The sequence below is a fragment of the Gadus morhua genome, chromosome 14, assembly GCF_902167405.1.
Source record: "Gadus morhua chromosome 14, gadMor3.0, whole genome shotgun sequence".
Lineage (NCBI taxonomy): Eukaryota > Metazoa > Chordata > Actinopteri > Gadiformes > Gadidae > Gadus > Gadus morhua.
This window is the reverse complement of record NC_044061.1, coordinates 23,083,979-23,108,968: the sequence shown is the minus strand read 5'-3', so window position 1 is coordinate 23,108,968 and position 24,990 is coordinate 23,083,979. Positions and strand designations below refer to the sequence as shown.

Sequence of the window (24,990 nt, the reverse complement as noted above, 5' to 3'; positions counted from 1 at the left end):
TCCCCCTCCTCCTCTACCTCCCCCTAGAAGTCGTACTGGGACACGAACACGGTCACCCTGGTGATGTATCGGCCCAGCACCACGCGTCTCTCCAGCTCCGTCATCTCCATCTCCGCCTCCATGGTGACGGGACCGGCCAGCGGCGTGACCAGCATCAGCTGACCCGTCTGGCGGTCCGACCGCTGCACGGTGAAGTGGCGGCGGGCCAGTTTGCCCCCCAGCAGGGAGAAGCGTAGGGCGTCGCCCATGGGCCTCATGGCCGACACGCGGAACATGACGCGCGGCGCCGACAGGTTGGACACCACGGACAGGAAGTGGTAGGAGAAGGAGTTGGGCGCCAGGGGACACGCCTTGTTGTCCACGGGACACGGGTTCCGCTCGCAGCGCCTGGCCGGAAGGAAGTGGTCATCGATCAGAGATGAGGAGTGGATCCCCTTGGTTCTTTGAATGGGTTTTGGATTTGCATTTATATGGGATTTATTTTGAAGAAAGAAATATTTTTTTAACCCTGAGAAAATGATGAAATTTTTTTAATACAACTGATCAGATTGTTTAACCTTCTGGTTATTACCTTTTCATTTGGTCTAATATTATTGTGTGTATGATCATATTTCAAATATATATCCTTTTAGATGATATATTTATATCTGCGGTTCTGATTGTCGCCATCATCTCTTCAAAGCGACGATCCTGTACGTTGACCTCTGACCTGTCATGTTCACGCATGGGGTCAGGGATACAGGACAGGACGTGGTCATGGTTGTACTTACATCGGGGCAGTTTTGACGTAGGTGGCATTGCGCATGCGAGGACACTCCACGCGGACGCACTGGAAACCTCCGTACGTGTTCACACACACCTGCTCCCTGGTGCAGTTGTTCTGCCTGATGGCACACTCGTCCATGTCTGGGAGAGAGAGAGGGGGACGGGAGGGGACAGTCAATAGCAACAAAGAATGAACAAAGAGGAAGTAGATACACTGAAGAATTGTAAATATGTAAGAAAGTAAGTATGGGAGGGATAGAGAGAGTAAGAGAGGGAGAGAGAGAGGGGGGGAGAGAGAGAAAGAGGAAGAGAGAGAGAGAGAGAGGGGGAGGGGGGGGGAGCGAGTGAGAAAGAGAAAGAGAAAAAGAAAGCAAGCGAGAGTGAGTGAGAGAAAGAGGAAGAGAGAAAGAGTGAGAGACAGAGAGAGAGAGAGAGAGAGGGCGAGAGAGAGAGAGAGAGAGAGAGAGAGAGAGAGAGAGAGAGAGAGAGAGAGAGAGCGAGCGAGAGAGAGAGAGAGAGAGAGAGAGAGAGGGCGAGAGAGAGTGAGCGAGAGGGCGAGAGAGAGAGAGAGAGAGAGAGAGGGCGAGAGAGAGAGAGAGAGAGAGAGAGAGAGAGAGGGCGAGAGAGAGAGAGAGAGAGAGAGAGGGCGAGAGAGAGAGAGAGAGAGAGAGAGAGAGAGAGAGAGAGAGAGAGAGAGAGAGAGCGAGAGAGCGAGAGGGCAAGAGAGAGAGAGAGAGAGAGAGAGAGAGAGAGAGAGAGAGAGAGAGAGAGAGAGAGAGAGAGAGAGAGAGAGGCAGAGGGAGAGAGAGAGAGGTCCAGCAAAAGGAAGACAGACAGAAAGAAGGAAACGGGGAATGATAGCAAGAAAAAGGGTTAAGCAAAAAAAGGCAATAGTATTTATTATTCTGGTAAAACGTTCCAAAAAGGGCAGTAATAAGCATTTGCTAAAGTTCATTAACGGTCAATGTTGTTGTTTATATTTTCTAATGGTGTTCATGTTAAAAAAATAATTCATTTATACATTACATGTAGACCTAACCCATTTACCCACTAACCCACTAACCCATTAACCCTTACCTCCTTTGCTAATGCTAACAATGCATATTACTGCATTAACTAATTTCAGTGAATGGTTGAATGATGTTCCCGTATTCTAGCGTGTAACTGGGATCATTTCCAAGTGTACTCTTCTCTGTCTGTGTGTGTGTGTGTGTTTGTGTGAGTCTGTGCATCAACATCCATACGTATGCATGTGTTTGTTTTTATGTGTGCGTGTGTGTGTGCGCTTGCACGTGCGTATGGGCATGCTCATGTGTTTGTCCTTGTGTGTGCTTCCATGCTTGTGTCTCAGTGCGTGCATGTGCGTGTGTGGGCGTGTGTGTGCGACTTGTGTCTGGTGTCTTGATGAGAACACAGCGCCTGGAGGACGGCAGCAGACCTTTGCAGCTGCGTCCGTCGCGCGTCAGCTCGTAGCCGGCGGGACAGACGCAGCGGTAGCCTCCAGGTGTGTTGATGCAGGCGTGGTGACAGATCCTTCCCGCCTGCCCGTTATGGAACACCTCACACTCATCAATATCTGGAACGCAACACACAGGGACACGCGGGGACACACGCACGTCAATATCTGGAACACAACACACACGGGATACACGGGGACACACGCACGTCAATATCTGAAACACATCACACAGGAACACACACACACACACACACACACACACACACACACACACACACACACACACACACACACACACACACACACACACACACACACACACACACACACACACACACACACACACACACACAAACACAGAAAGACAAACACATGTACCAACGTTGCAGTGATTTATCTTCACAGCCAAATGGGCCCCTCCCCATATGTCTGTGAGTGTGTGTTTGTGTGTGTCTGTGCAAATTTGCGTACCGTGTGCATGCAGGGCCGGCGCTCGGCATAGGCGAGCTAGGCGACCGCCTAGCCCCCCCCCCCCCCGGCGCATGTTGATTTCGAGTTGCCTAGGGCGCCGAAACAGCCAGCGCCGGCTCTGTGTGCATGTGTTGGTTTTTGTTTTTCTGCGTGTGTCCTTGTGTGTGTGTTCATGTGTGCGCATGTCTGAGTGCGTGCATGTTCGTGTGGGCGCGTGGGTGCATGTGCGTGTGTGTGCTTGAGCGTGACTTGTGTCTCGTGTCCTCCTGACGCGAACCCAGCCGGCTACCTGTGCAGGTGCTGCTGTCCCGCCCAGAGATGGTGTACCCCGGCTCGCAGGTGCAGTGGGTGGTCCCCTGGACCTGGGTGCAGCGTAACGGACGCGTATGCGCCGCACTGGCGTCCGCCGGCAGAGAGGGGGCAGCAGCAGCGGCGGTGGGGGAGGAGCCCGCGGTCACGTTCGTCACGGAGCTGACGACTGAAGAAGAAGAGAGAGCAGTGGGCCGTGGATGGGAGTGTCATCCTGTCTGCGTGATCGTTCAGCTTTCTAAAAACAACAGATGGAATCACGTCGAATGGATTCAATTCAGCTAATCTGTGATGGTATGGCCCCGGGATAGTTACAATTGCAATTCACTACGAGACGTAACAATTTGTGCATCGATTGAGTTGTAGCTGTTTTTTTACATCTAAGTGGTAATGATTCCAGCTCAAGAATCCAGACAACATCCCCATTTACCGCCTCTCACAACCCTCTCTGCTGTTTTTGCTTCCCATTTATTCTCAGTCAAACACATAAAATGATGTCTTCTATTTTGATCCGTGAAAGGTGTTGCCAATGCGGGACTAGGATAAGCATAACATATCCATTTAGTATGAATGATGTTCGAGTTTTGTTTCTGATACGATGTTAAATCTAGTCAGTTGATATCTTCATGGATAAACAGCATGTCACATTTGTGTTTGTTTATTTGTTTGCATGCATTTGGCAGAAATACTGCTGAGGTAAATACATTTAAAGCGATAATTAAAGAGTGTTGTTTATCTGTAGGGGTAGATGCCTCTATTCAACCAACATAGGCCTATTCATCGCACGACTTTCGTCTAACACTGGCACCACAACAAAGTTAAATATGAAGCTACAAAACATGGCGTTGCTGAACTCTCCGCCACCCATTTGCCGGTCGTGTTTTGCAGCGGGGGATTAATGAACTCTTCTAAAGGCGCCAAACAGGGGAACACTGCAAAGGGTACGACCCGCTGAACTGAAGACTGTTGAAAAGGAAACTCGCACAGAGCGTCCAGTGTTTGGGCTGACCAGAGACCAAACAGAACCCACCCTGCATCAGCCAGCCTGCATGGGCTGAGCTTTTAAGTCCATAAAAATAGCAGTCTCACCTTTGAGCAGGGCGCCGTGACTGACTTTCTGTGTTCGTCAGCAATTTGTTTCAGCAGCACTTTGGGGATACTTGTTTTTTCCGTGCTTACATCTTACCGCTCGAATTTGGGACGAGGCTTGGATTCAGTGTTAATTAAATACTTCATGTTCTATTGATTGTTTTTTGGAGATGCAATTAAGTGTGTTCTGGGAAAATGACAGTACTGCCATAAATAATAAATAGCCCAAGTATTTGACGGAGAGAGGATTTTAAAGGTATATACAAGGGGAATGTTTTACCATGGCTTTTTGAGGTTTGAAGGCGTCGAGGACTAGTGACTGTGACATACTGGCATCAAGGCAAAGAGAAATCCTGTCGTGCTGTAGCCGAGAATAAAGCAGCACTAGCTGCTAGCTGTTACTCTTAACCTCTGTGTATGAGTGAGTGTGGAGTGTGTGTGAGGTTCTCAGACGTAGGCCTACTCACATGACGGAGCCGCATTCTGGCAGGACGCTCCGGTCCAGCCTTTGGCACACGTGCACGAAAACTGGTTCACCTCATCCGAGCAAGACCCTCCGTTGAGGCAGGGGGACGACGCACACTCGTTGACGTCTGCAGACGAACATGGAACGATTGAATGAATGGATGCACGGATTAATGGATGGGTGAACGAACGGATGGATGGAGGGATGAATGAAGAGCAGCAATATATACAAAATCACGTAGAAAATATAAGAATATGACATCACTGCAGCTTCTTGTCTTTGTGTGTGGTGTGCGTACGTGTTTGTGTACATACATACGTGTGTGTGTGTGTGACAGTGGAAGAAATAAAAAAAAGCGATTGGGGGGAGAAAAAGAGAGAGAGAGAGAGAGAGAGGGAGGGAGAAAAGGAGAGAGGGATAAAGCTGGAAAGAGAGTAAGAGATGGGAGAGAGATACAAAGGATTTAAATGAGCAGGGGCTAAGTTGACAGAATGCTCCGCTTTTTATCAGAAAGCCTTTGAAACATTATCTTAACGTTGGCTGACATTCAGAGGAACCCCCTGCCTGAAATATCAACTGTGTTCAATAACAACCCCCCCCCCCCTTCCCCCCCCCAGCAACACAACCCTACCCCCCCCCCCAAAAAAAAACCCCACATGACACAAAAGGAAACATGATCATGAGACATTTATGAAATGTATCTTATCTAGACGTACAGAGAGAGAGAGAGAGAGGGAGGGGGGGGGGGGACAGAGAAAGAGAGAGAGAGAGTCAGAGAGAGAGGGAGAGTGGGGGGAGATGGAGGGGTTAGGAGGCGTAGGTGACCTAAAGAGCACGGTGACAGGGTTGTTCCAGAAATCAGTGGATAAGATACAGGGATGATTGATGGGAGAGGAGGGGGGAGGGAGGAGGAGGAGGGGAGGAGGAGACGGGGCAGGAGGATGGGGGAGGAGGAGACAGGGCGGGGTGAGCTTTATCCGCAGGAGGGATTCAGACGGGTGCACTGGGAGTGGGAGGGTTTATAGTGTTCTTATCATGAAACCAGTACTACTGGGAGTGGGAGGGTTTATAATGTTCTTACCTGGAAACCAGGTACTACTAGTTAGTGTTCTTATCATGAAACCGGGTACTACCGATAGTGTGAGGGTTAGGGTTAGGGTTAGGGTTTAGTTTTCTTATCAGGGAATTAAACAGGTAACTTCCGGGAGTGGGAGGGTCTTTAGTGTGTTTTTCAGGGGGTTTACCACCGGGTACTTCCTGGAGTGGGCGGGTCTTTAGTGTTCTCACCAGGGGGGTTACTACCGGGTACTTCCTGCAGTGGGAGGGTCTTTAGTGTGTTTTTCAGGGGGTTTACCACCGGGTACTTCCTGGAGTGGGCGGGTCTTTAGTGTTCTCACCAGGGGGGTTACCACCGGGTACTTCCTGCAGTAGGAGGCTCTTTACTGTTCTCCTCGTGCGGTTAAGGCCTCAGGGTTCAGGGGGGCTCACCTCGGCAGACGGCCCCCTGGCCGCTCCAGGTCAGGTTCTCCTGGCAGACCCGTGTCTCCGGGCCCCCCAGGGTGTACCCAGGGTCGCAGGTGAAGTGGACCTCGTGGCCCACCGCCTGGGCCTTGCCCAGCCTCCGGCCGTTGACCGGGACGTCCAGCTTTGGACAGGAACCTGGGGGAATCATGGCCACACATCAACACATACAGTAGGGCGGGACAGTTCATCCCAACGTTACAAAAATACAAATAAGGGATCAAGTGCAACATCAAAATCTTTTTCAATTTTGTGATAATGGTCAAATGGGTCGATGCAGATATGTTACACTGTTATAACTTATAAAGGGAGTAGGGTCCTACATGTAGGGCCTACAAATTTGAAGTTATTCTCCAGATTTCAGAAAAAAATGTTTGTTTGGCAATGACCACAAACAAATGTCAAATCATGTTTTTGAAAAAAAAAAATCCTTAGAATTTTTTTAATGCAAAAATGATAATTCCCACTAATAGGGAATCATGTGTCAAAAATGCAAGATCAGTCAGAATAATCATGTAAAGGTTCCCTATGCAAAAATGCCGATTTTCAACGCCCCTAACGCGAGTAACGCGCTTGGTGTGGCCGTACCTTAAGGCCCCGTCCACACTAGGGCTGCAGGATATATCGGCTATGTACGATATATCGATATAATTTCCATGGGGATACAAGATTTGACAATATCGTTTATATCGATATGCGTTAAAATGGTCAGTTTCCCCCTCAAGCGTCTACAGCGCTTGCCTTGGAGACTGTGAGCGCGACCCCTCCCACTCTGTCTTTCCGAACGTGCCGTGTGCAAAGACGCCTCATTCCCGCCCCCGCCGCCCCCTCACAACACAACAAGCATGGATTATACCCGTAAAGAAAACGAGACAGCAGCGGTAGACGAAATTGTTTCAAAGAGGAGAAACAACGGCTCCATAATGTGGAAATAGTTCGGGTTTAAAAAAAAACAGATGAGCAGCAGCTGCAGGTCATCTGTAGAGAGTGTAGCAAAACCGTTGCGACTAAAAGTGGAAGCACGACAAATCTGTTCCACCATTTACAGCAGCGGTACAAAGTGCAGTATAATGAATGCGTAATACTCCGTGGCTGTGCTGCTGCATCACCGGCCGCGACAGTTTCTTCTGCCCCGAAACCAGGGCCGGCGCTCGGCAAATGTGTTGGGGGCGCCCTCTGGTGACGCTCTTAATTAATTAATTAAAATATACGAAACAAGCGAAATGAAACCAAACATGTTCCCAAATGGAACGGAGAAGGGAGGGGGCGGGGGATTAAAGTTACGGCGCACTGAAACCCTCACCGTAGTACACAGGACAATGCGACGAAGCCAATGCTCTTATTGGTAGCTAATGTGTGTAACCTACAGCTTTATAATGTTTTGCATAGGTGATTATTTTGTGAAGAAGGTGAAAAACGTCCCTTTTTTTTAACATGTTCATTAAATTCTGTTGAAAATAACGATACAAAATCACATGTTGCAGTCATACTGACCTATGTTTTAATAAAAGTGCTTGCAACATCTCACATGTGGCTTTTGACTTAGAAAAAAAACATCTAACCCACTCTAAAGAAAATATCGAGATATATATCGTATATCGCCATTCAGCCCAAAAATATCGGGATATCATATTTTGCCCATATCGTGCAGCCCTAGTCCACACGAAGCCGAAACGGGCGAAACCGTTGCGGTTTCGATCTATCCGGTTTCGGAGCATCTCCGTAAAGACGGAGTCAAGCCAAACCGGGTAGATCTGTAGAAATCTGTAGTACACATTCCAGGCCCATAAGGGGCGCTGGTTCTGCTACAGAAATCCAGAAGAAAATTAAATAAGAAGAAGAGGCGAGCATGCGCATAAAGGCTGCTTCCCGAACCACTAACAACACAAACAAACAGTCAGTCAACAGTCTCAATAAATAATGGCTTAGCAACCCAACAAGGGACATGATCTGCTGCAGAACAATTACAAGCCTGTGGTCCACCATCATCTTTGTCATTGGCTGGAGGGTCGAGGGGTGGGGCGATGACGTCATGGTTTACGGTTTCAGTCGGTTTCAGGCGTCCACACGAATCCAAAACGAAACCGGTTAGATTTGAAACCACCTCCGAGGGTGTTTTCAGAAGTTTACGGTTTCGGTCAGCGGATTCGCCGGCTTCGTGTGGACGGAAGGCCGAACCGTACAAGACCTTTGCGGTTTCACTATGAAATCGGCTTATTTCCGAGGCTACCCGGTTTCGTTTTGGATTCATGTGGACGCCTGAAACCGACTGAAACCGTAAACCATAACGTCATCGCCCCACCCCTCGACACTCTAGCAAATGACTGTTGAGCCCGCGGAGTCTCACCCTTTATGCGCATGCTCGCCTCCTATTCTTATTTACTTTTCTTTTGGATTTCTGTAGCAGAAGCAGCGCCTCTTATGGGCCTGGAATGTGTACTACAGCGTTTCTACAGATCTACTCGGTTTCGCTTGACTCCGTCTTTACGGAGATACTCCGAAACCGGATAGATCGAAACCATAAACGGTTTCGCCCGTTTCGGCTTCGTGTGGACGGGGCCTAAAGGCCTATTCACACCCTACGGTAAATACGGATACGGACCGTTTCGTCCGGTCCCGGAGGTGTTTCGTCCGTAAATGGGTCCGTCGCCTCTGAGCTTACGAATCCGGAGTGCTCCGGGAGAACCGGAGCAATACCACAGGAAATCGAGGCGGCAGTATAGAGTCAAAAGTCAGACCATTCGCGAAAACAGATAGAGTAGTATAATATCTGATATTTATATATTGTATTTAACAATTTATACTTATATTATACAATAAACCTGACCTTTTTATTTCATTTTTCCCCGGCTTTGGCAATGAGTTGTAACTGGTAATTTAACAACATTTTGAGAAAATAATCTGCTGGTTGGTGAGGGGTGTCACATGCCACCGCACACTTTTTGCACTTTTTTTTGCCGATTTCGGATGACCCAAAGCAAAATCATCTCTAATCATCATGTTTGCGATTGTCGATGCCGTTAATTTGTGAAACGACAGTTACTGCCCTCTAGAGGATTTATTGCGTAACATCCATAAAAACGCTGAAACCAGACGGAGGTATGAAGGGTAGTTCCGGGGGCAACGTTTGGGGCGACGGACGAATTCCGTCCGGATCCGGAGGTATGGATCGGCCTTAAGAGGACTGCTTGGTCCAGGCATTGCGTGGGCCGGGGGCTCACTGTTGGTGGTCCGGGAGGCGTGCTTGGCGGTGGTCTGCTGCAGCAGGTTGATCTTCTTGCGGAGGGCACGCAAGCTCTGGGTGTAGGACGCCTCGTGGGCGGAGAGCAGCTTGTGGACCTGCTTCAGAGAGCTCTGCAGCTCAGCACGGGTGGAGCACTCCTGGAGGGTGGAGAGAGAGAGGGGGGGAGAGGGGAGGAGATAGCGAGAGGGGGGAGAGGCACAGGCAGAGAGAGAGAGAGAGAGAGAGAGAGAGAGAGAGAGAGAGAGAGAGAGAGAGAGAGAGAGAAGAATTGGTTGCAAATATTTAGAATAATCTAAAGATAAGAAAACTCAATTTCCGTTTGGTAAATTAGTTTAATTAAATGAGTCATGCCATTTAGGTTGCTGAATGTAATATTTTTTCTTCCCTTCCTTTTAATCAAGTATGAGCATTGACATTCCACCCGAGCGGGAAAAATATGCCTGGTTATTAAATTAATGCACAGTGGACCAACATTAGAGGTTTAACGAATTGCACAAACAAAACTGCTTGACCTACTATTTGCCCTATTCCAGTCCCAATACATGTTTACTTGGCAAAAAACTTTCTGGCAAAGAAATGTTTACACATGTAGCTTAAGTCTAGGGGCGACGGTGTCAGTATTATGAAAAGCCTCTGCTAAACGTTGCATTAATAACTGCGTAGGAGACGGTAGCCCTGAGCCGCGGCACACACGACGCCCCCCGCCTTCGTCTTCTTACATTCGCCTTCCAGTAATCGAAATCGTCTAATCCGTCTACCAACACACACACACACACACACACACGCACACGCACACGCACACACGCACGCACGCACGCACACACACACACACACACACACACACACACACACACACACACACACACACACACACACACACACACACACACACATACACACACACACACACACACACACACACACACACACACACACACACACACACATACGAGGAACCAGTGGTCAGGTTTTCAAGTAACCATTGCGCAAAGTGGATATTTCAGGGGATGTGAATGAATCGCCCACACCGTCTACCCCCCCCCCATCCCCCCCGTGATAAACGATCAGTTCTGCGGGCTCTTTGAAGAAACCCGGCGGGTCGAGTTAACCTGTACACTACACGCAGTCGCAGCGTAAACATCAATCCTCTTTAGAGCCACGGCTCCCATTGGCTGAGAGCAGAAGGGAGTGGTACCAATATGTGTTATTTTTTTTATTTTTTTTTTGGGGGGGGGGGGGGGGCAGACGTTCTTTGCTCTCTTTCATTCAGCCGACCTTTACTGTTCCCACACACGTGCTTTCAGAGCAGCCAATTTGTGTTTTTTTCATCCTGCGAGTTGTGTAAGAAAAGTAAACATTTGGCTTCGAAAAAAAAGTTTCAGATTTGGTCCGAAGTAGCTTTTGGAGAAGCTTATGTCAGTGCGTGGGAAGTGGGAACACAGATGTTTACCATGCCCTCAAAGCCATCTTTATGCGTCTGAACAGAATGTTATGTGAGTTTTTCAACTTTTCTATTTGGATGGTTGGTGGTGAATATTAAGTCTGGATGTGATTGTTGATGTTCATAGATGTTTTTATGGCGTTGTTATTTATGTTCTAATAGGCTATTGAGGCCACAAACAAAATACATATATGGACATGTTTCTATCAAACTAACTTAAAATCACACACACGCATGCACTTGTGCGCACACAAACACACACATGCACCCACACACACACACACACACACACACACACACACACACACACACACACACACACACACACACACACACACACACACACACACACACACACACACACACACACACACACACACACACATAAACACACAAACACATATTTTAGGTCAAACGGCCTTGCTATTTCAAAAGATATTTGGCAGTTTTGTGTTAAATCACGTGACATGTGCTTGAACTCTATTCATAGACGAGATGTTTACCTGAGAGAAAGGATGGAGTGAAAATGTGGACCAGTGCAATGGCTGCATTTTCTCATGATATGTGACTCATAAAGATGTGCCTACATAACATAGGTTATGATTTTTTACTCATAAATTATCTGATGGTGTGGTAGTCTACCCTGTGTATTCCAGGTAGTCAATAAATGAATTACCCTAATATATTTAACAAAGAAGATCAATGATATTCATAAAAAAAAGTAATCTAGTCATTTTATGCAAGCCTATGCAAGATTATATATTGATTTAAATTCTTATTTACCATTATGGCAGGGATAATGTGCACGAACGATTTCCGATTTCCTTCCCCATATTGTAGCCTACCCATTACAGCAGCCTGGGAAAAAAACATTTTATGTCTCGCCGTCTCTTGTGATTGGCAGGACCCCAAACCACAAGTAGCCAATCATGACATGTGCGCGCACTATCAATTGAACAGCCACTCACCTGTCCAGACGAAAATAAGATCGGACAGAAGCATAGGATCACGACGACAAACATTTTCCAAAGTTCAGCCCTAGAGCAGGTTAAGAATATTCCAGAAGATCTCAGAGGTCTGGGGCTATGGAGTGGGAACTTCATGCGCTGAAGACCAGCGACTGAAGCCCGGCTGCAGTGCTGGGGGGTTTATCCCTCCATAGCCAATCACAGACTTTCGGGAAGGAAAATAACCAAATCTTTTTATATTTTAGACGGTGCTATAATTCGGGACCAGGGTTTGCTGAGAGGTTGGGCGTGAGGCTGTACCCCAATTTCACTCCACCTTGTTTGTCTGTTATAGACGCAGTTGAAAAAACAAACAAACAACGTTGTATACTGTTATGTTATGTGGACTATTTTAGCCTTAAGACCCAGCTTGCCTGAGTCTGTATTTATTTTGTAATGGACGTGCCAGACAATTAACAATAATATTTCCCTGCAATCTTGACGCAAAAGTGTAACTTTGCGCAAACATGGATGTGCAGGCGCGTCATCATCATCATCAATCATCATGAGAACATAGCGACCATGTGCACTTTGGGGGGACAGACAAGGCATATCCACAGTAGGTCCTCATAAACTATCCTGGACGGATAGTTTGTGTAGTTGAGCTGATTTTTGGGATGGGTTTAGTTCAGCAGAAAATGGGAACGGGACTTAACACAAAAAACGTTCTACTATAGAATGTGTTTTTTCTTGCCTCGGCCTACTATGAAGGGGGGTGACGAGGTTTTGCACGTAAACAGCAAAATTCACCTTAGGCCTATATAATTTGAATTTTTTTTTTTCAACCAAGTGACAGTCTTTCATGACGTTGGTGATTTATTAAACAACAAGATAAAAATGCCGAATAAATGTCAATAGATCTAAATAATATACAGCGTTTAGGTTTTTTGGAGGTGTCTCCCTTAATAAAACAATGGAGCTGAGTAACCAGTGGGCCACCGTCACCAGTCTGGTTGACCCAGTGAGATGGCCAGTCATCCACGGGACAATAACGCTTTGAAGACGCAGTAGAGAGGAAACATTGAGCTGACGTCCCTCGTCCGGTACAACAGTTTAATAGGGGTGGGGAGGGGGGGGGGGGGGGGGAGGTCATACGCGGAAATTACTATAAAGGTCCCAGTTCTCCAGCCCATTCAGCAGCATGACAAGACGTTTCTAGAGGAGGAAAAGGCCCATTGTAATACACACATGGACCTTGGAGAAACTTAAGCCCTCCATCTCCGCGTTATCAACCCATGAGATCCACTACCCAGACTCCCCGGTGTGGTTGGTAGAGCGAGGGTCGTATTTGTGAGGAGGAAGGAAGTAAAAGGGAAGTGTATAGTTACTCGGTCCCATTTGAGCCACTCATCATGAGGTCTCTAACGGGTCCCCAACGTTTCCCTCCGGTTGCAGTCCCAATGGGCCTGCTGCTGACGCTGCTGCTGTGTGGTAACGCTGCAGAGATGGAGGCGACCTCAGACGGTAAGCCGCTCAATTGACAGTCTAATAGTATGTTTTATGACGCATGGTTTACTGGCATGACATTTGTAAAAGGGACAAGGAAGTGGCCAATCACAGTTTCAACCACATTTATATAAGAGAAAAATCGAATGGAGATGTTTTAGACGAAGAAAAAAAAGTTATTGTTTTAATTTCCATTTTACCCATGTAACGAGCATGCAGTTTTAGATCCGCTTTTCATCGGTCAATTGAATTATAAACCATTTAAGCTATTCATCCAATCACTGCTCCCATCCACGCACAAATCATTCGTTACCATTGATCCATTAGATGGTTAAATACTCCTCTGCTTGTGTTTCTTTGCAGGGCTGGAGGTGAAGGAGCACACTCGGATTGTTGCCCAGCACAATAGGCTACGTAGCAGGGTTCAACCCATGGCAGCTAACATGCAGAAAATGGTTTGTGGCTATTCTCTGCTTTGTGTTTGTGTGTGTGTGTGTGCGCGTGTATGTATGTGTGCGCGCACGAGTGTCAAGAGGTTAATATTGTCCAATTGTTTTTGTTACCTCCTTTTGTACAGACATTCAGTATTCTTCTACTCTGCCAGTCTTTCAGTTAAGGGAAACACTGGAAGGGGAGCAGAAGCAGATCCTCTTGTATATCAATCCGGTGTTTTAAACAGCTCTGTGACCTTGGTAACTGATTCCCTCAAATAAAGCAAACTCCTCCAAAATACCACATTAATGATATAGTATATACCCAGAGTTGAAAAACAGGCAGGATTATAAAGGCTACCTTGATGGTGGTTTACTGTGTGTTGTTCGGATTAGTCCAACAACACGCAGAGATGGATTCAACCACACAAATGCCTTGCTTTGATTCAGAACCAATCTCCAGCGCTCATCTGCTCCTCTGCTTGGCCAAATGGATCTCTTCCCGCTTATATCTTTGTGAGATATGCTCACCGGGTTATCTGTTGTATAATATATTCAGCGTATTTGACTTAAGTGTAAAATAGGATGCTCTGTACAAACCATACTGTAATCTTTCTCGTAGATAACATCGCTAAAGTAATCTCACTACGCTCCAATTTAAAACCGCCTCGCCAAAAACTCACTCTCTGTCGATTAGGTGGTAATTACAAAGACAGTAGGGGCATAATTATTCCGCGCTAACAACTGCGGGGCGACAGGTAGTTTTACTTTAATTTTCTTGGTGAAATCCCCCACTAGAAGCCTTAGTGCACTTTCGAGGCGCGGGAGAGCTTTGCAGATAAACGCTGTAAACGGCTCAGAGCTTAAGATTTTGATTATCTCCACCTTTTCTTCCCAGCACAGCTGTAAAAAGGTAAGTGTTTGCGGTGGTAGTGGAATGATTATAATATGCTAATTCAGGGTTTCTTACTGATGGAGATGAATACTGATTTCACGGGATTGAAAGTAATGAGCTCCCTGCTTTTATTTTTTATAATCCAGGAGGTCATAAGGTCAACCAAGGCGTTCTCGTACTGCATTCAGATGCATTATTTAATCATGAACTTCTACTACCTAATTTTCCTACTCATGCTTATATCAAAATATGTTTTGAGATTGATATTTATCACTATAGGTTTCTCCCACCACATCCTCAATGCTCCCTGTAGACCTAGGTTGTTTTAAAAAGCCAGCCAGATATTAGATAGGTGTTAAACAGTGAGCCATATTGCTTTGTCGTGGACTATGTCTGTGTAAAAACTGTCACAAAGATTGCCAAGGTATAGATTTAAGACTTAAAACACACGGGCCGGGAGTTCACAACAGGCATGACATGTATTCGCCTGGAATGTGTTGATGTGTTGGAGAAGGTAAGGTATTATCACCTTGCAACCAGTTTGGTTCTGAACACCTGCTGGGTAGGGGGGGTAACTGAATGCGGACCAGTTCCCCCTACCCAGCTAGTGTTTAGAACCAAGATGGCAACGGAAAACGCCCCATTGCCTGGCGACCCCCTGCACCTCTGGGTGGCGCCACAGCCAGATGTTTACTGGCGTGTTGATGACATTTACATTTAGGGCATTTAGCAGACGCTTTTATCCAAAGCGACTTACAATAAGTACATTTGTCATAAGAAGTGCATCGATATATCGCTGTCGGTACAGAAAGGATGTTCATAGAACCAAGTGCAAGTACAGCAATCGCTAGGCTAACCAATTCCCTGTGTCGCAGCAATGATAGCAGCTACTGCAGTTGCTACACAGTTAAGTACTATAATACAACACAATACAATACAACACAATACAATACAGTGTCCAATGGGGGCCAGAAGCTGGAGGGTGGCTATGCAGTGTCGAGGTGGACTCTGATGTGATGACAACACTAGGTGGGCGGGGCGGTGGGGGTAATAGGGGGTTTAGTGTGTTGTCTGAGACAGCTTGTCCCTCTAAGCTCCGTCTGACTCGTGTGTGTGTCAGCTCACGGCCACTCCACCATGTCTTCCATCTGACCCCACCGAACATGATCGCAGACCCCTCTCAGCGGCCCTGACTACGATTATGTTCTTGGTCGTAAAGGAGAGCGCTCCATGCAAAACAAACTACATGGAAAAAAAGGTGACAGGATTGATGAGAGAGACAAATAGGGCTGTGGGCTGAACAATGTAAATAATGAGACGATTCATCACATTTCTTTTCACCAATTTATTCCCAGTCGCGCCAGGAGACAAATTATTTATTGACAGGTCACGCCCTAGAAGTGTGAATCACACACACGCAGGCACAGACACACATATTCACATGCATACGCACAGACACACACGCACACATATACACACTCACGCACACACACAGACACATACACACACACGCACACACACACAAAGACACAAAGACACATACTCACACACACGCACACAAACGACAAACGCGCACATCCACAGACACACGCACATGCTCAAGACCCAGTCAACATCGACAACAGTGAAATGTGTTTCTGGCTTGATGGCTAAATGCGCTTGACATCTCCGCCCTGTCTTTTCCTTCGGGTCTGTCTGCTGTTAGAGTTGGGCACCACGGTAGGCCCCGTAGCCTCCTGTCGCCGCTCCCAGCTGACTTCACGCAATCGAAAATGCATTTCACGTGCTGCTGAACACAGCTTGCGTCTGAGTGGGGGCACCCGCATAGTGTTTTTGCGTAACCAAAGAAAAACACAAACGCTTTGATCGTCGCATCCAGGAGTGGAACGAGAGGCTGGCCTTATTGGCGAGCCAGAGGGCGTCGTCCTGCCAACTCAACGCCTCCCGTTACGTCTCGCCGCCCTTCCACCACACGGGGTGGAACACGCACGTCAGCGCGCACGGAGCCACCTCCTTCTCTGAGGTCATCCTCCGCTGGTTCGAGGAGGGGCTGCGGTATGCCTACCTGGGGGCACGGTGTGGAGAGAACGCCACCTGCCAGCACTACAAACAGGTGGCGCCCTCGTTCACTTAGTATCGATTGTGCGAAATTGAATGTTGATTGTTGGCTCTTTGATACGTGTGTGTGTTGGCTGAGGTTTGAAAAAGCAATTTTTAATCTCACTTTTTTCTCTCTGGTTTATAAAGGTGAAATAGAAATATGTATAACGTTTTTTGCTGGTGTCACTGTGTCTGTGTTGTTTAGTTGGTGTGGGCCACTTCTAGTCAGCTGGGCTGTGCCAGACAAGTTTGTGTGAGAGAGCAGGACCGTAGCTGGGACTTCTACGTCTGCTCATACTCCCCTGGGTGAGGAAGTGGAGGAACGTGCAATTTTTTTGGTGCAACACAAATAAATATTGTGTGAATAACTGAATACACAAATACCTTACAAATACACAAAATTCCAAATCCATACAAGCCCATCGTAACACTATCAAACTTCACCTTCCTGGCTGTGTGTGACAACACAAGGCAAAGGTCGTTGATGAACAGCCATACATTAGCATGTGTGTCACTAGTGTGCGTTATGTGTTGTGTGTCACTGCCTAGTCTGCGTTATGTGTTGTGTTTCACTGCCTGGTGTGTGTAAATGCACTGCCTTGATTGTGTTTGTGTGAACATATGTGTCACTGCCTAGTGTGTGTTCATCTGTTGTGTGTCACCTTCTACTTTGTGTTTATGTCTGTACATGTGTGTCATTGCCTAACACGTGTATATGTGTGGGTACATGTTTGTCACTGCCTAGCGTGTGTTTATGTGTCAACATGTGTGTCTAGTGTGTATTTATGTGTTGTGTATCACTGCGTACCGTGTGTTTATGTGTTGTGTGTCACTGCGTACTGTGTGTTTATGTGTGTTTTTACATGCTTGTCACTGCCTAATGTGTTTTTATGTGATGTGCGTCACTGCCTACCATGTGTTTATCTGGGTGTACATGTGTCACTGCCTACTGTGTGTTTATGTGTTGTGTGTCACTGCCTAGTGTGTGTTTATGTGTTGTGTGTCACTGCCTAGTGTGTATTTATGTGATGTGTGTCACTGCCTACCGTGTGTGTTTATGCGTGAACATGTGCGTGGTGATGCTTGTCGCAGGGGGAACTGGGAGGTGAACGGCGTGGCGCTGGTCCCCTACAGGGCGGGGGAGCCCTGCTCCCTCTGCACCTCGCCCATGTCAGGCTGCTTCAGGCTGTGGGACCACGGAGGAGGACTGTGTGGTGAGTCACCGCAGCTCGCTCTGGAGGACAAAGACTGGGGGGGGGATGAGCCCGCTATTATCTGTTTAAAAGGGTTAAGAGATGGGTAAAGGACGGACAAAGCTGTCCTTATTTTAATAGACGCAATTAACACAGTATTCTATGGCATACCATTTCTAGTTGAAATGTGTGGGATCGTGTGTGTGTGTGGTTTCATGCACATGTTTTTTTTTGTGTGTGTGTGTATTTGTATGTGTTTTCATGCCCATATTTGTGTGTGTGTGTGTGTGTGTGTGTGTGTGTGTGTGTGTGTGTGTGTGTGTGTGTGTGTGTGTGTGTGTTCATGTGTATGTGTGTGTGTGTGTGTGTGTGTGTCTGTTCATGTGTATGTTTGTGTGTGTGTGGTCCTGTGCATGTTTATGTATTTTGTGTGTTCATGCCCATGTTTGTGTGTGTGTGTGCTTTCATGCTCTGTGTGTGTGTGTGTGTGTGTGTGTGTGTGTGTGTGTGTGTGTGTGTGTGTGTGTGTGTCCTACTCCCAGAGGTCCCTAAGAACCCGTGTCGAATGAGCTGCGGTCAACACGGCCACCTGAACGTCTCGTCCTGCAAGTGCCGCTGTGACCCCGGCTTCACGGGGATCTTCTGCCAGGGTAACGCGCGCCTCAGCAGCCTGGGAGAGCCAGCGGGGGGCCCATCGATACCCACAAAGGGGACCCATTATACCACCAGGTGTGAGGGTGATTAGCCGTTACAAGCCGTTTTGGAAATCAGCCTCTTTTGACATCACAAGCGAACGTGTCCGCCTCGATGTGTGCTGGATAGATCAGTCTACCAGCCTACCCGGTGGACTGCAGCAAGCGGCTTGTAACGGCTAATCACACTCACGCCCGGTGGTATAATATGTCCCCTTTAATGCGAGGGTGTCGCCTCCGATGTGTCTCCAGTGCGCTGCAGTGTTCAGTGCGTGCACGGCCGCTACAGGAAGGAGGAGTGCTCATGTCAGTGCGACCTGGGCTACGGCGGCCCCGAGTGTGCAGGTGGGTTTGCCCTCTTTTTTTTTTACATGAAGCTAGAATAATTGGGCTGGGAAGTTTATGTTTTAAAATCTAGAGAGGCTAACCTGAAAGGTGCATGTGAATTTGGAGGCGTTGCAATTCCAACCGGATGGGGGACCCAGCAGAAAGCCCCAAATTGGAAAAACCCAATCTAATAGATCACCTCTAAAATAGAAAGGTTTATAATCAAAACATTTATTCATATCCTTTCCATATTTCTAAATATTGTTTATTACATATAGAATATTTCCCCCAAAATATCACGGATTGAATTTGTTATCAACATAAGCTTGTGGTCGTCGAATTCCATCAGGCACCGACAGCGCATTAACATTGTAAGCATGCTGTCAGGATCTATTTATCCAACTGGTGACCCGGCGAAAACCCAGGGTAAAATAAAGTCCACTGTTATTGCCTTCGCTATCGTCTGAGCCTCACCGCGTATTGCTGCCGCTGTCCCTGCAGAGAAGCTGCAGTTCCCTCTGCGCAGCTGCAGTGTCCGGATAGACGGAGACTGCTTCATGGTGTCCCCAGGGGCAGACACCTACTACGCTGCCAAAGGCCACTGCCAGGTGAGACGAGAGACAGGGCAACTCAAAGAATAGAATAGAACAGAATAGAAGCTTTATTGTCATTGCATTGAATACCGTGTATTAATGCAACGAAATTGAAGGTGCCACTCCTGATCAGTGCTTTAAAAAGAAGAAGAAATAGTATATATAGTATAAGATATGCAACAAATACAGTACAAATACTTCCCCTGCATACCTCTCGCTCTCTCTCTCTCTCTCTCTCTCTCTCTCTCTCTCTCTCTCTCTCTCTCTCTCTCTCTCTCTCTCTCTCTCTCTCTCTCCTCTCTCTCTCTCTCTCTCTCTCTCTCTCTCTCTCTCTCTCTCTCTCTCTCTCTCTCTCTCTCTCACACATACACAATCTCATACAGGGTATACAATGTGGGACACAGACATAGACTGTCTAACATCTACCCGTCCCTTCCCGGCCAAATACACCCTCACGCACACAAATGCACAATTGTGTAAAAAACATCCCCAAAAGCGTCTAACGTTTACCCGTGAAGGTGTTTATGTGTGCGGGTGTCCCTGTTTGTTCTCCTCTGAGTTGCCAGGAACGTGGAGGGATGCTCGCTCAGATCCACAACCAGAAGGTCCAGGATATCCTGGCCTTTTATCTGGAACAGCTGGAGACCAGCAATGACGTCACCCACTTGGACTTTGAGACGCGAAACTTCTGGATAGGTGTGGTCCCATGTCATTTACATTTAGGGCATTTAGCAGACGAACCATTTTTAAGTGCAGGATGTACAACACACAATAAGTCCGTACATGTCATCTCCGAACACACAAAGTACACAAATGACACGTAAAATACACACACCACCCATCTGATCGCAAGGTGTTGTTAATGTCTGGATGGCTGCAGTCATTCGTCTCTGTACACAAAGCGCTCTATCACAAACAAGATGGGCGGTACCGTTTTTCTGGCCAGTATGTTTAATGGGAGAATAAACGTGTATTGTGAAGTATATCATCCGTTAAAAATACCATTTCCACTGCAGGTCTGACGTATAAATCTCTGAAGGACTCTTTCCGCTGGGACACCGGAGAGCCGCTGGTTTTCAACAGCTTCGCCTTCGGACAGCCGGACAACCAGGGGTAAGGAGCCTGTCTTTGTTGGACATGCTCAAGTACGTGCTAACATTATATGACCTAATATCACCCAATACTACGCGCCATGGTCTATTAAATGTAACAGGGCTTACACTGTCTCCTCCTTATTGATTTGTCGTTATTTAACCTATTTTTTCTAATTATTTTTTCTATTATTATTTTCATGTTTTTCTTTTAGTTGCGCTTATAAGGATGGCCAGTAGGTGTCTCAGTTGCTTGCTTTCTTTCGTTCTTTCTTTCGTTCTTTCTTTCTTTTTTTTCTTTCTTTCTTTCTTTCTTTCTTTCTTTCTTTCTTTCTTTCTTTCTTTCTTTCTTTCTTTCTTTCTTTCTTTCTTTCTTTCTTTCTTTCTTTCTTTCTTTCTTTCTTTCTTTCTTTCTTTCTTTCTTTCCTTCACTTTCTTTCTTTCTCGACATATAACAGAAATAGAATGTTCCAGATTGAAGTGCAGGCCTTGAGGAAATGTATAAATAGAGAATTGAGAACGAATAAATGTCACCCCTTCGTTCACGGTGTATGACGTTTAATCAATAGACCTTTGCAACACAGTTTCTTCCTTCTATCATACATGTCAAATGTTTTTGAACTGCCCAAGCGGCTACTATTCCCCCCTCTGCTCTCATTACCCCTGCCCCTCTGTCCCCCCCCTAGGTTTGGGAACTGTGTGGAGCTGCAGGTGTCCAGCGGCTTCAACTGGAACGACCAGCGCTGTAAAACACGGAACCGCTACATCTGTCAATACGGTGAGGACCAGCTCCGGGAGGGAGGGAGGGAGGGAGGGAGGGAGGGAGGGAAGGAAACCATGAAAGAGGGTTTAGTTACCGGGTGGTGTTGCTGCCTCGCTGCTATCCAGATCCACGGCGGTCAAGAGGATTCAAAGGTGAGCCTGCCCGGAGCGCAGCGCTGCGACGCTATTGGCCGACCATTTCATCGATTACCAACTGATTATCAGATGTGATTAGCGATGACGTCGTTATCATAGGGGCCATGTTCTGAACAAGGCTGCTGGTTTTGAATGTGGTGTTCCTGCCATTGTTAAGGATAGTTCAACTGAAATAACCAACACAGATGTAAATGATGTGACCATCAGTCAAGGGGTGAATTAGATGAACATTGGCCATAGTTAGGATTTTTTGAGTAGAAAATGTCAATAGGAAAGTGTTCGAATTTTTGTTATTTGGACATAAACAGAATAGGTTCTGAAGGAAGAACAACACGTAGAATCAATGTTATATATATATATATATATATATCATTGATTCTATGGCAAAGTGCCCAATGCTTATCTAATCCACCCCTGGAGCGATGGTAACATCATTTACATCTGTGTTTGTTATTTCAGTGTGACCCTGCCTACACTTTTAAACATCGCACTTTCAAAATCAATGGCACACACGGGGCATACAATAAAAAGCCTTTTAGGGATCAATAAACGTCCGCTTCAGAACGCTCGGCAGCATTTAGACAAATACCTTCTACTTAGATTGATTGGCTGGATTTCTGGCAGCTCTTTGTTTTGTAGTCTGTGTGTTTCTGTGTGTGTGTCTGTGTGTGTGTGTGTGTGTGTGTGTGTGTGTGTGTGTGTGTGTGTGTGTGTGTGTGTGTGTGTGTGTGTGTGTGTGTGTGTGTGTGTGTGTGTGTGTGTGTGTGTGCGTGTCAACTAGTCCCAGGTGTGCCATCTTGTATTGATTGCCTATAGCTGTCTCAACGTGGTCAGTATTGTCAGGATTAAAAGTGTGGATAGCACTCTCTCTGTGCAAATTGTTTCATTTGTTTGGTTTAAAATTGCACTCTTTGTAAATAGTTCCAAAATATCGTTTCAGGGCGCAAGGGAGAAAAGCAAAAGTCTTGAAGCCATTGTGTTTTCCAGCCCCTAAATAATCACATGAAATAACTTGTGACACCAGCAGACCCCCCCAACACCAGACGCAGAACTCACTGGAGTCATTTCCAGCCTGCGTGGCTGTGTTCTGACCATTTATAAAATGTTAAGTTGAAAGTCAACAGCCTGAGGCGAACGCTATTATAAATATGCTCCTGTGTGCTGTTCTGTGTGTTTTTGTGTGTGTGTGTTTTTGTGTGTGTCTTTGTATGTGTGTGTGTGTGCATTTGTGTGTGTATGTGTGTGTGTGTGTTTGTGAGCAAGATTGTGCAGGTACATCAGGGTATGTGTACATAATGACTTCCATGCGTGTAATGTAAAGCCTTGCTATCCTTACATTATTCACAATCTGCTGGTGAAGGTTAGCAGGCATCTAAATTATTTCTGCACGTGTGTGTGCATGTGTGCTTGTGCAGGTCCTCATCATGTCACCCTGTGGAACGTTGGTGGATAAACAAGGCGCAGAGACGCTCTGGAACCACGTGACGTAACCCATGAGCCACCTGCGGTAACTTCTCCTAAACCTGTGTTTTCACTGTTATACCGGCCAAGATTCAACCACTTATTGATGAGTGATCACTGATCAGTGCACCGAGTGCGCTTATTGTAATAAGATATATTGTTGGAAATTCAGCAATCATTGCTTGTTTAAAATGCCTTTTTTTATCATGAAGAATAAAAGACGTTAAACGTTTAAAACTCTTCGTATGATGTTCTTTCGATGTTAGTATTTGTACACAAATTACCATATAGACATTTTTTATGTTTGTGGATTTGTAAATTACGTGATTTGTGATTTGGATGCATGAGATTTGACCCAGTTGATTACTCTCTTCTCTGCAGTGCAGCCATATATTTACCGGGTCCTCCACCCTGTTCACCCAGAAGCACAGCCAATCACTTTGATGTGTGAGGGGGCGGGTGACTGCAATGGGTCAAGGGTGGGCTAGTAAGAAGAGCAGCTCACTGTTTGGCAGGACCAGAACGGGGGTCACAAGGTCACACTAGTGGACAGTTCAAGATGTTCAAATGTCCTTTGAGCCTTCAAACCCCCTCAAGCGTGCATTTTAATCCATTTGTTGGACCATTTTAATGTTTAGTCTTTCAGATTTCCTCCATAGTGGCTTGAGCTGCACAGATATACTGTATGTTAGGGATTAGGGCGTCTTGCTCAAGGGTGGCTTGGTAGACTTAGCGGACATCAGGGATCGAACCCAGTACCTATTATCTGGGAGTCATCGAAAACCGTAGCCGTGGCGACATTATCCTTCCCCCAAATATCCCACCCCAAATATTTCCATTGCTTAGTGGCTCATCCACTGAGTACGCTTTGCCCTTGGATGGTGTGAGTCCTCCACGCTGGGGGGGCTGATGAGTGGCATCAGGACTTGAGTCCCGCGGTTTGCTGGGATCACTGAAATGATGCGTCTTGACATGGTGACCGGTCACTCGCAATCTAACCCAGACCCCAGACAACACTGCCCACAGAACCAAAATGGTCCTGATGGAAAGAATGCTTTTCGTAAAAAAAGAAAAGAAAAGCACCGCTTTGTTGCTGAAATACGCCAGAAATGTCGCGACAACACTACATCCATCCATTCATCTCCCCAGAAACCAGGCATTGTGCTATGCTGAGCCCCTACAGCACTGTGCCCTTTAGATGTTATAAATGGACTGTGAATGTGACGTAATTGCTGCTCTTCATGTAGTTAGTGTGAGTTTCATTGTGGACATTATGTGTTACTGATTGTACCAAATAGGCTTCTTTGGAGATTGCAGGGCAAAACATGGTTGCTGATTTTATAATTCTTTCTCGGGCTGCCAACTCAGCGAAGCAGGACTCACTTCAAATCCCTCTAAAGGAAAAGGCGGTGTATGCAAAAATTCACCAGAACAGGTCACACACACACGTGCACGTGTTTGAAGGTTTCCATCAACGTGTGTGCCAACCTTTGGAATCTTGGCAGGTGAATTGTTTTCAAACCTATTGTCCGTGTGCCATGTAGCATGAGGTCCGATGATAACAGTAACACAATATATTACCTAATAGTCATCTCCTTATGCAGTCAACAATAGGCGCTTGTTTGTTTGTGTGTGTGTGTGTGTGTGTGTGTGTGTGTGTGTGTGTGTGTGTGTGTGTGTGCGCGCGCCTGTGTGCCCGCATGAGTGTGTGTTTGCGTGCACGCGCGTGCCTGCACATGTACGTCCACACTCACACCGTGTGTGCGCCGCGTGCACGGGCGTCAGAGCCCCGCTGCGGCCCGCGGTGTGGCTCCATGCTGGTCTCATGGTGCCCTCTGATAAGCCGGCCTCGCTGATGGCTCCAGAACGGAGGGAGCGCCGGTGGAATTAGCTCCCATTGTCATGGTAATGACAGTGATACTCCTGCCCCGTCCGACTCAGGCCCGCCATTGTGCCCAAACAGGAATGCAATTTCTCCTTTGCGGCGGCGAATGGAAGCCACACGACAATCCCCGCAAAGAGGGGCCGGACCCCGAATGACTCTCCTTTCAGTCGGGGCCGAGGGGCCGGC

General features: G+C 46.8%; 2 protein-coding genes across 4 annotated transcripts; one reads left to right on the top strand and one right to left on the bottom strand.

Moving 5' to 3' along the window:
- LOC115559243 (fibulin-7) lies at positions 1-11,929 on the bottom strand. 2 transcript variants are annotated; one of them, XM_030378023.1, is made up of 8 exons: positions 11,734-11,929; positions 9,302-9,461; positions 6,048-6,218; positions 4,561-4,686; positions 2,985-3,173; positions 2,204-2,341; positions 771-906; positions 1-387 (listed from the first exon to the last, which is right to left on the bottom strand). In XM_030378023.1, the coding sequence occupies exons 1-8, from the start codon at positions 11,866-11,868 to the stop codon at positions 24-26; spliced, it is 1,419 nt and encodes a 472-aa protein (XP_030233883.1). In that variant the 5' UTR covers positions 11,869-11,929; the 3' UTR covers positions 1-23. The 2 variants fall into 2 exon arrangements, with proteins under 2 accessions (XP_030233883.1, XP_030233884.1); XM_030378024.1 differs by lacking the exon at positions 11,734-11,929 and adding an exon at positions 11,549-11,620.
- On the top strand, positions 10,571-23,145 carry LOC115559244 (C-type lectin domain family 18 member A-like). Of its 2 annotated transcripts, XM_030378026.1 has the most exons (13): positions 10,571-10,817; positions 13,168-13,236; positions 13,582-13,673; positions 16,424-16,657; positions 16,850-16,950; positions 17,737-17,858; positions 18,380-18,487; positions 18,782-18,874; positions 19,358-19,464; positions 20,016-20,145; positions 20,466-20,562; positions 21,227-21,318; positions 22,874-23,145. In XM_030378026.1, the coding sequence occupies exons 1-13, from the start codon at positions 10,796-10,798 to the stop codon at positions 22,909-22,911; spliced, it is 1,305 nt and encodes a 434-aa protein (XP_030233886.1). In that variant the 5' UTR covers positions 10,571-10,795; the 3' UTR covers positions 22,912-23,145. The 2 variants fall into 2 exon arrangements, with proteins under 2 accessions (XP_030233886.1, XP_030233885.1); XM_030378025.1 differs by lacking the exon at positions 10,571-10,817 and having other exon boundaries at positions 12,903-13,236.
- The last annotated feature ends 1,845 nt before the right edge of the window (positions 23,146-24,990 follow it).

Excerpts from the sequence above, each read along its gene's own strand:
- LOC115559244 (XM_030378025.1), top strand. The coding sequence starts at position 13,125 with ATGAGGTCTCTAACGGGTCCCCAACGTTTCCCTCCGGTTGCAGTCCCA. Across the intron at positions 18,875-19,357 it reads CGGCGGCCCCGAGTGTGCAG|AGAAGCTGCAGTTCCCTCTG; the intron begins GTGGGTTTGCCC and ends CTGTCCCTGCAG. Across the intron at positions 19,465-20,015 it reads CTGCCAAAGGCCACTGCCAG|GAACGTGGAGGGATGCTCGC; the intron begins GTGAGACGAGAG and ends CTGAGTTGCCAG.
- LOC115559243 (XM_030378023.1), bottom strand. The coding sequence starts at position 11,868 with ATGAAGTTCCCACTCCATAGCCCCAGACCTCTGAGATCTTCTGGAATA. Across the intron at positions 6,219-9,301 it reads CGCCTCCCGGACCACCAACA|GTTCCTGTCCAAAGCTGGAC; the intron begins GTGAGCCCCCGG and ends TGATTCCCCCAG. Across the intron at positions 907-2,203 it reads CGACGGACGCAGCTGCAAAG|ACATGGACGAGTGTGCCATC; the intron begins GTCTGCTGCCGT and ends TCTCTCTCCCAG.